This window comes from Histoplasma capsulatum, genomic scaffold, assembly GCF_000149585.1.
Source record: "Histoplasma capsulatum NAm1 scaffold_11 genomic scaffold, whole genome shotgun sequence".
Lineage (NCBI taxonomy): Eukaryota > Fungi > Ascomycota > Eurotiomycetes > Onygenales > Ajellomycetaceae > Histoplasma > Histoplasma mississippiense.
Genome location: NW_001813972.1, coordinates 748,547 through 758,329, shown reverse-complemented (window position 1 = coordinate 758,329; position 9,783 = coordinate 748,547). Strand labels below are relative to the sequence as shown.

Below are 9,783 nucleotides of genomic sequence, written 5' to 3'. Positions count from 1 at the left end.
CCAGCAGTGAAGTTTCCAGTACGGACACAGCGCATCAAAGGGGGATCTTGACGAGGACATTCCCAGTTTTCAGTACTTGCGGTACTGATTACAGTAATTCCACCAGCGTGGAAAAACTTTGGGATTTGCTGATTGAAGTTCTTCAGCAGCATCTGCCTCTGACACAGACGGCGGCATGAGATGACTCGGTGGAGCCCACACCTGATCTTCATCAACTAAAGAGCTATCAACATTGGTCCAAAGGTCAATCAGCTTATTGCTGTCCTCTTCCGCATATAATTGAGCAATGTTATTCAAGATATTAGAATCCAGTCTTCTATAGTCAATAACATTGCCCTCTTGATCATAGGATCGTAAAACGCCTTCAGCATCAACATGTAGTACTCCATTGAGATCATATTTTACCTTTCTGACCGTTTCAGATACATCCGAGCCCATCTGCTATTTTCCAGAAAAATAAAATCAATCCAAAATTAGATTATATCATATGAAGAATGGGAAAAGGGAAATACATTGTATTACAATTGTATGAGCCATCGCAAGGAGAACCAGACTACCAAGACTAAGTATCATTGCCGTAAAATACTTCATAATCATTTATCAAAAGGCGGTTTTGTCACAATAGAAATATAGAATACTAGTATAATCGATTATATTTTAAATTAAATTATTAATTAGAGAATGTCATTTATTAACTACTCACCAATCACCCATAATCTGATCAGATAGAACTCTGAAGGGTTTATTTATACTTGGAATTTCAACTTATGAAAACGAATTATAGGTTCTAACAAATCTCATGAATATTTTCTAGAACACTAACCTTACATAAAATAATATATACCTTGAGAGATTAATTTTGTCGTCGTTTGCAGCAAAAAATAAGGTAGGAAGTAACCGTGGATAAAACAACCTTTGAAATTCCAGCTTGGAGCAATTATGAAAGTTCATCCCTTAGAACAGGTCTGCTTTCATATTCAAGTTGTCCTTAGAGTGGCGCATTTTGCTATCCCCTACCAACCCCCTCCCCCCCTGAACCCTCCTTCCCCCCGCCGCCGGAGCAAACGGAGTAAAATAAAGGTTTAAATTCGGAAGCTCACAAGTAGGGCTGTGAACCCGATGCCCGAACAAGAACCTTCCTGTTTCATGAAGATCCATTATAGATCAATAAAATAGCCACCAATCGGATAACCCAATGCGTAGATACATTCAGGGACTATCCAGCATCTCCGCTTAGATGTACCAGACTCTAATAGATATCCATCGGCTGCACTCAACCATTTTAAATTCTAAATTAAAATCCAAAATAATCAGATTAGGGTTACTACCGCGTTTTAGCTTGATAGCTAGGTAAATAATCTTTCTCAAATTCATCTTATTTAAGATTATAAGAACTATTAACTGCTGTATCAACTCAATATTTACCCTGAATCGATTGATAAAAATAGTCATTTTTAAATTGAAGCTAATCAACAGAACTTTTTATATAAATTCTCAGAAATTCAAAGTTTTCGAGATATTTTTTTTTTTTCAACGAGATACAACTGATTGAATCGTTTAAAAAATTTGTAGCGATTATCATTACATACAATGAGTGCAGCACGAGGAGGCAATAGGTCGATCGGTTTCCAATGCAAGCATACATTGCCTCTATTGACCGTCCAAAATGTAACGTTTTTCACTTCCCCAGCTTCAGCTCCAAGTGAGAATAATTAAGGGTAAAGGTAGCTGGAAGACACGGCCGGGTAGTAGTACAGTAAAAGAGAGGGAAGGTAATAACATATACGGACAAACAATGTTGTTGTATCTTCTTGGCTCGAGAAAAATGAAGAAATTTTTAAGGAGAAGACAGCGAGAAGAGAGAAACAATACAGGAGAATCGCCACAAACGCCATGAAGACTGCAAAGCACATGGCGCTGGGACAAAGCATGACATATGGAAATACAGGAAAGACGCATGCTGAAAACAAAACACAGAGGAACGGCAACGGGGGAATTTCCGGAAAAAGCCCAACAGGCGCAAAATATCGCTATCAGAGAAACACATGACAAGGGATATCGAAGCATGCCTTACATATCATTCGAAAAAAATGGAGGAAGAGAGAGAGAGAGAGAACAAAACATGAGGAGGCTAATAAACTGTGCCTTCAAAAGGAGCCGACTCCTTCAAATCCTCAACCAAATCCTCGACATTACTCAAATACTTCCCCAACAACACTTGTTTCTCCTCTGTCGTCTTCGTGTCACTTCCACGTGCATCTCTTCCCCCGTCCCCGGGCCCATGAAAGCTTCGCGAGAACGCACCAGCAAGCTTACTCGGACTCCGATGCAGGCCGGGGCCGAGGATAGCTGTATTTGGCGCACTCGCCGAATTCGCAGAGGGAATCGAAGGCGTTTCAGGCATGAGGTAGAAGTAAAGGAATTCGACAAGTTTGAGCTTTACCTCGCGCGATGTGGTGCGCATTTTGAATAATGAGGTTACCGTGAGAAGGCCGTCGAGGGCTTCGAAGGTGCGAGTGTTGGCAGGGTTATCGAGGAGGGCTGTTACGAGGGTTAGGAGGGTAGAGGATTGGATGGCAGGGCAATTGGCGGGTTCGAGAAGGTCGAGGAGAAGATTCATGTATATTTCGCGGGCGAAGAGGGAGCGGGAGGGTGGGTGGAGGAGGAGGGTTCCTTGGATCAGATCCAGGGTTGAAATGATGAGGCGGTCATTTGTGCCATTGCTGCCGCGTCCGAGGAGGTGCTCGAGACAAGATATCAGGCGCATAGCGACTGGGGAAGTTATTTTACATATGTTAGCTAATTTCCTATTTCCTTCCACCACTGCTGTTGATGACTGAGGATTAGAAAATTTGCCGGCGGGAGCTTACCGTTCCATTGGAAACCCTCTTGTAACTTAAAGAATTCTCGGAACGCAGGATCTCCACTCAATTCACTCAGAGGTTTCGCAGTTGCCAGAGTTATGCCGTTCGCGCCCAATGGCATTGCTGACCGGCGCTTGTCTGCAGCAGTGACTTTGGATTTTGACAGGCATATTTGCGCGAGGAGCCCTTCGACTTGCCGGAGCCCTTTGCGAATTTTACCTTGGTCATAAGATGACAAGTAGTCAAAGGAGTGGGCCAGGAGGGTCTCCATTAAGGAGGCCGGGTTGGCGCGTTGGTCGCAGTTATCCGGCCCTTTGTCCTGTTGAAAGAAAACGCAGTCGTCTCAGATATTAAGAGGACACAGTTGAAAGCTGTTTCTGCCTGTGGGAACAAAGCAATGCAGGGAACAGAAACACTCCAAAAATAAAATAAAATAAGATAAAATAAGATTGGAAAAACAAGAAAAGGAAATTACAGATTCTTAAAACACAGCATATCGTGAGATCTTGTCGTGGAAAAGCAACATTCCCGCTAATCTGGAGATCGATGGAGCTGAAGTCTCGTCATTCAAAATCGATGCGGTAAACAAGCGCCGATGGTTGTCCTGGCAACAGTACTAGTACGGATGCCAGCGCTCACGGGATGTGATTGGCGGATGTTTCCCCACCGAAGATTCCGCCAACGAAAGCCCATTGCGGACATTTCGTGCTTTCGTGGAGCTGGACGGTTTCCAGGTTTCCCCCGCGACTGCTCATTCTTGGATATTCCATAGGCACCTCGACTTTTCCAAATGATACTGGCATGAGCACCCTGTGTATTTGTCCTGTGACGAGCCGTGGTTCTACACCCTGTCGTCAGTTCTCTCTCCCAATGTATATGGCCTTTGCTAGGCAAACAGAACGCCGTGGAGCATGGAGAGCCTAGAGCATCCGTGGATACTAGTAAGATGTCTAACCATGGAGGGCTTCACGTTTCTCGGAGGATCAGGACAGATCCTTGATTCCCTTGGCATAACAAAAAAAAAAAAGAAAGTCAAAAACCTTGGTTGAGCCATCTACTGGTTTATTAGACGCAACCGGGCAGGAATTTCTTTAATACAATGAATGGACCTGGGTCGCGTGATCTGAAGTCGAATGGAAAAAATTGCCTTCTCATATTTCCATATTCACCTCTCATCCAATCGACTATTCAAGCGTTGGATTTAACCCTACACTTAGCCGCATGCGTCGTCGTTTCAACCCAGGCAAATGACCAAGGTCATGAACTTTTCCCTTCCACCTTGGATAAACTTTCGTTTCTGACGATAATAAGCGTGGCAGAATGAAAGGAAAAAATAATATAAAGTTTGCGGGGAATTTAAGGGGTCAAATGTGGGGTGAGCGGAAGAGTATCTACAAACGAAGAACCTTTGGGGGGGTGTCAAAGAATGGGGGAAACTTGAGGGCGGGAAAAAATGGAACAAGCTTAATTGTACAGTGCTCCGTCTTGGGAAGAGATTAACGACGGAGAAATGCTCAGCCCACTCACGAGCCTTGTTCGTAAATAAACCTATGAACTTCGCATCATTTGCTGTGTGATTCTGTTCCTGTAGAAAAATTCCCAGAGCAAAAGTGTAGGAGTCATTTGTTTGTGAAATGAATTAATTAATTAGTTAATGAATAAAATAATATATATACATACGATCTTTGTTTAGGCGCGCTGATGCAAATGAGCGGATAGTAAAAGAAGGGAGAAAGGAGCGATGCCGTATACCTTCCATCGCAACGGGGATGTTTTATCGAAGCTGAAGCAAACCTTGGTTCCACTGCCTATGACGCATGGATACATGGATTCTATCCTTCTGGAATATTGCTGATGGAAGACGGGTGATGGTTGATGGAGAATGTGGAGAACCCTCTGGGAGATTTTCTCATCGCCATCCGGTTGATCGGAACATGTCCAGTGCAATAGATGGGGACCGGGATATTCTCCTGAACAGCGTTTCTTATCCAATCGCGATCGCGTATTCCGATAACAGCTACTAAACCGAGTCTCGAAGAAACGGCAGAAGATTCTTTGTCATTGCGCATCTGGTCTGCGCCACGAGGTCTGTTTGAAAGTTGGAGCTAGACTAACTCAAAATGAATCCAAAAATCAAAATGCGGGATTTTCAGCATTCTATTTCACTCCTCGCCTAAGTTGACAAGCAAAATACAGAAGCATCTGGCTCCTTAGCGCTGGACAAAAAATTGATCAAAAACGGCCTTGTACCGCACCCTGTCGAAACGAACAGACCTAGCGCCACTCTTCTTGGCTTTTTAGACCGATGAGTTGTGACCAGTGGTCTTACCATTCAATCCGCAGTCTGTCACGAGTGCATAAACAGTACCTGCTCTTGTTCGGCGAGTTTGAAAGGGAAAAGCGTCAGACTGTTTTGGCCTCAGTGCAGTTACGAGGCGGGAACCAGACACGAACGAGTAAGGTAGTACCTCCATAGTACTTTTAGAAGCGGGCGGCGCACAATTACTCTATAGGCCTAAAGATTTTTTGAAATCATATTGAAAATGTCAGTACTCCGTACAGGCATCTTTTTACAATTTTCCCCCCAGCCCTCTTTGCCTGGGCCAAGGTTGTTTTGGCTGATTTATGACAGAGCCACAGAAACGCCTTCAAGGCTTAGTTATCCTGGCGGGGTCGATCCAAGCCAAGCAAACGTTTGCCCAGAGGATTCGGTAATTCGTTCCATTTGGCGGTCCCCGAATCGATCGTTTTTTCAAGCCCCCGACAGGCCCAAGCCGGGTGGCAGGAGGCATCTTAAGGTGCCTGGAACTGTAACTAGCTAAGGCGCTTGCGAAGTGAGGTGACCCCAGGTTGATTATTGGCTATTGGCAATCTCTTATTTTTGCCGATTTTCATGTTGTCGTTCAATGTTCCCCGCACCGGGAACTCTAGCAGGAGATGTAAACAGAATATATATATATATATATAAGAAAGCGCATCATCTAGGCCAACAAGAGAATCAGGGATGCTTCCTGTCAGTATCTTAGTGAGTAGGTTAAAGCTTGGCGGAGAATTTTCTTCCCTGCACCATGTTCTGGGCCTATAAAGAGGGCAACCTTGCCGACGAGAGAGCAAAATGCGAGGAATTTGAAACTCGATGCGCGGGGGAAGAAAATTTTGAATCATACTTTCGCATGGCCTATTCCCAGTAAATCAGCCCACAAGTTTGGATACGAAAAAAGAGGCGAGTTGGGTCAATTGAACTAATCGTTAGTTGATCCGAGGCTTAATTTAACTCGAGCAGATTTCCTCTAAAATAGGCTGCTGGTGCTGGGATATCCTAGTTCAACTCTTGCCCCACATGACAGAGCCTTGATTTGACGGCCTCAACCTCACGAGAGTCATAGCATATTGCATATTGACATTCCCTGAGTGACGATTTAGCTGGGATGCACATTACATGCCCATGCCCGTGAGGAAACTCACAGCATCATTCGAGTGGATTGCACCACGATCGCCTCATCGTCAATCGAAGCCGTGCTGACGGGCGAGGAGGACCCTGGGCAGCGGATGATTGACGCATGCATATTGCCCTTGCTAGTTTCTTCTTTCGTGATCAGCAATGCGGGGCTTAGTTCTTCACCTCAGTCCCTCAGTGGAAAATGGAAAATATGCCCCAAGGATAATCCCAAACTCGACTTCGCTGATGGGATGGGAGGCGAAGTCAAGCCCCCGCTGCTGGCAGCTCTTAGTAATTGACTCGAAACCTTGCAAACGGTTTCCGGGGCCGCAACGCAACAAGAAACCCGACAAGAAATACAGTCTATAACCTCGAAAAAGCTAAAAACTTGTACGCAGTAAACTTGTCGCCGGGAACGGACGAAATTAGCCCCTTTCAGCATGCTCCCTCCAGCTCTCCCAGCCATTGAGAAAACGTCGTGCAACTAGCGGGCGCTGATCTGCCCATGCATTGGTGCTTTCTATATTTATATACAGAACGCACCCCTAAACAATTGCCACATCGACTTGCTCTCCCAGAATTGCACAGCTCTTCATACTAACCCGCCTTTGTGATTGTTTCACTCTTCATCCCAACATGTCGAAGGAAGGTGATGCAGTGTATGTAGCTCCAACCGGAGAATCGCGTCCTCTCGCTGGCTCTTGTAACATGACTGACCATTGATTTGTCTGCCTTGTCTAGGGTTGTCGAAGATGGTGAAAGACGCGCGTCCGTCTTCAATGATCCGCACGCCCGCAAACAAAGCGTCGTTGCGATGACCGAAAATGTTGAGGGAGAGTGAGTATTTTGACGATATCTTCACGTGTCGTGTAAATTATCTTTTTCTACGCGTCACGCTGACCACTTTTTATTTTTCAGAATCAAAAATCCTTTGTCTGACATACCCAAAGACAAACTGCTGGACGATGTCGAGCATTTCGCGAGGGAAAATGACCTTATGGACATCCTTCCGCACATGAATAAGGGTGCGCTCGTCGCTAAGAGCCCCCGTGACTTTGAGAGTCTTGAGGAACTGGACGAGGCGGACAAGGAAGTTTTAAGGAACGAGGTCCTCCACCGATGGAGGTTGCCTTGGGCGCTTTACTATACCATCATTCTCAATTCTATTGCTGCAGCCATTCAAGGATGGGATCAAACAGGTACGCAAATTTTGTATTTTTATTACTTAAGGATTAAGTAATCTCCTGCTAACGCAGTTACTCTCTAGGATCCAACGGCGCAAATGTGTCATTCCCTCTAGAGTTCGGAATCCAAGATAGCGGCGATTGGTGTAATCTAAGCGCGGCAAATGAGGCAGCTTGCGACAGAAATTCATGGATCGTTGGGTTTATAAATTCAGTACCTTACATTTCTATTGCCATTTTGTAAGAAGCTACTTTTCCTCTCTGCAAAGATTACGGATAGCTTGTTTTGAATGGTTCTAACTTCTTTTGTTACCCGATGTCAATTTCTATAGCGCTGGTTGGCTAAGTGACCCAATCAATAATCTTTTCGGACGTCGAGGAACCATCTTCATCGCGGCTGTTTTCAGTTTACTAGCCCCCATTGGCTCTGCTGTGACGCAAAAATGGGGTGAACTAGCTGCTTGCCGTATTCTTTTGGGGATTGGCATGGGCTTGAAAGAAGTTACTGTCCCAGTGTTTTCAGCAGAGAATACCCCGGCTAATGTGCGTGGTGGCCTTGTCATGTCATGGCAGGTCTGGACTGCTTTTGGTATTTTGATGGGAACCAGCGCCAATCTCGCGGTTGTCCACGCTGGAGATATTACATGGCGCTTACAACTGGGATCAGCCTTTATTCCTGCAGTCCCTCTGGTTATTGGCATCTTTTTCTGCCCGGAATCCCCGAGATGGCTTCTGAAAAAGAAGAACTACAAGAAAGCGTATCGTTCGTTGCTCCGACTTCGTAACACACCGCTTCAGGCTGCCAGAGATCTGTACTATATCCATGCCCAGCTTGTCCAAGAGCAAGTTCTGCTTGAAGAAAGCGGCCTTGCGAAAACTGATAACTTCGTTACTCGATTTGTTGAACTGTTCACCATCCCACGTGTTCGTCGTGCAACGCAAGCTTCTGGTACAAAACCCCGGTCACTTTACCCTAACTTGCGAATTGGTGTCAATCGTGCATATTTATGCTAACCGACCTTCCCTATTCCAGGTATCGTAATGATTGGCCAGCAAATGTGCGGAAGTGAGTCATTGGCAGGCATATTACTATATAGAGACCTCCATCTTCTGTTCCCCAATTTGCATAACCAACCGACCGTGTCCCTGATATCCCTGACAAACTTGCATCTCATTCGTGCAGACACTAATCCTTGAATAACTTCAAACATAGTCAATATCATCTCCTTCTATTCAACGACGATATTTATCCAAGCAGGTGCTAGCAACATCGCGGCGCTCCTGGCCTCGTTCGGATTCGGTGTTGTCAACTTTGTCTTTGCCTGGCCGGCGGTCTGGACCATCGACACTTTTGGACGGCGTGGCTTGCTGCTTTTCACTTTCCCACAGATGTTTTGGACCCTATTAGCAGCCGGATTGTGTTTCTACATCCCCGAGGAAAATAACGCACATATCGGCCTCATCGCCTTCTTCGTTTACCTCTTCTGTGCCTTTTATTCACCGGGAGAGGGTCCAGTGCCTTTCACATATTCCGCAGAAGTATTCCCCCTCTCTCATCGTGAGATGGGGATGAGCTGGGCAGTCGCTACGAACAATTTCTGGGGTAAGAAATCATGTTTTCTAAAAAGCAGCCCAAGGTCCCAAATGGAATTCTAGAAAAGGAAAAGGAAATGAAAATGAAATGCTAACCCCCTGAGAAATCATGAACCAGCTGCTGTGCTTGCCCTTACATTCCGCCGTCTACTACGCGCATTCAAGCCACAGGGTGCCTTCGGCTTTCTATGCGGCTATGAACATAGTAGCCCTGGTACTAATCTTCCTCTTCATGCCCGAGACCAAGCAGCGTACGCTAGAAGAGCTCGATTATGTCTTTGCCGTCCCAACCCGTACGCATGCGTCGTACCAGCTCTTCACTGTGCTGCCATGGTGGATCCGTAAGTATATATTTTTCCGCAGGAATGCGGTCTGTCCCGAGCTGTATCATTTGGAGTTTACATCAGATACGGAGGATAGGAAGAGGGCTGCTGTGCGTGAGACTGGTGCTATGAACGCGGAGATTGCGTAGGATTTTCCTTGTGTGATTTCGTAAGAGAGAGAGAGAGAGAGAGTGTGTGTGTGTGGGTGGGTGGGTGTGTGTGTGTGTGGTGTTGGTAAAGTTGGTGCCGGTGCTGGATGGAAATGTAAAGCGATAGAACAGTACATACATGAAATACTTTCTTGGATATGTAGTAGAGATCGAAAATCGGGGATGGCTGCTTCTAACGCTACCAATGGCCCTTCCTGTAGGTAGCCGCAG

The 9,783-nt window shown here is 45.5% G+C and overlaps 3 protein-coding genes across 3 annotated transcripts; 1 reads left to right on the top strand and 2 right to left on the bottom strand.

Moving 5' to 3' along the window:
- Positions 1–69: 69 nt before the first annotated feature.
- Positions 70–438, bottom strand: HCAG_08474 (predicted protein; the record flags this gene model as incomplete). Its single annotated transcript, XM_001536642.1, has 1 exon — positions 70–438. One exon carries the CDS (start codon positions 436–438, stop codon positions 70–72), a length of 369 nt encoding a protein of 122 aa, XP_001536692.1.
- Positions 439–2,131: 1,693 nt separating this feature from the next.
- HCAG_08473 (conserved hypothetical protein) lies at positions 2,132–3,135 on the bottom strand (the record flags this gene model as incomplete). Its single annotated transcript, XM_001536641.1, has 2 exons — positions 2,132–2,772; positions 2,871–3,135. The coding sequence occupies 2 exons, from the start codon at positions 3,133–3,135 to the stop codon at positions 2,132–2,134; spliced, it is 906 nt and encodes a 301-aa protein (XP_001536691.1).
- A 3,804-nt stretch (positions 3,136–6,939) lies between these two features.
- HCAG_08472 (hypothetical protein) lies at positions 6,940–9,552 on the top strand (the record flags this gene model as incomplete). The annotated part of the gene is made up of 9 exons (XM_001536640.1): positions 6,940–6,962; positions 7,045–7,140; positions 7,222–7,502; positions 7,571–7,727; positions 7,820–8,436; positions 8,521–8,553; positions 8,701–9,090; positions 9,185–9,421; positions 9,488–9,552. The coding sequence occupies 9 exons, from the start codon at positions 6,940–6,942 to the stop codon at positions 9,550–9,552; spliced, it is 1,899 nt and encodes a 632-aa protein (XP_001536690.1).
- Between the last annotated feature and the right edge of the window lie 231 nt (positions 9,553–9,783).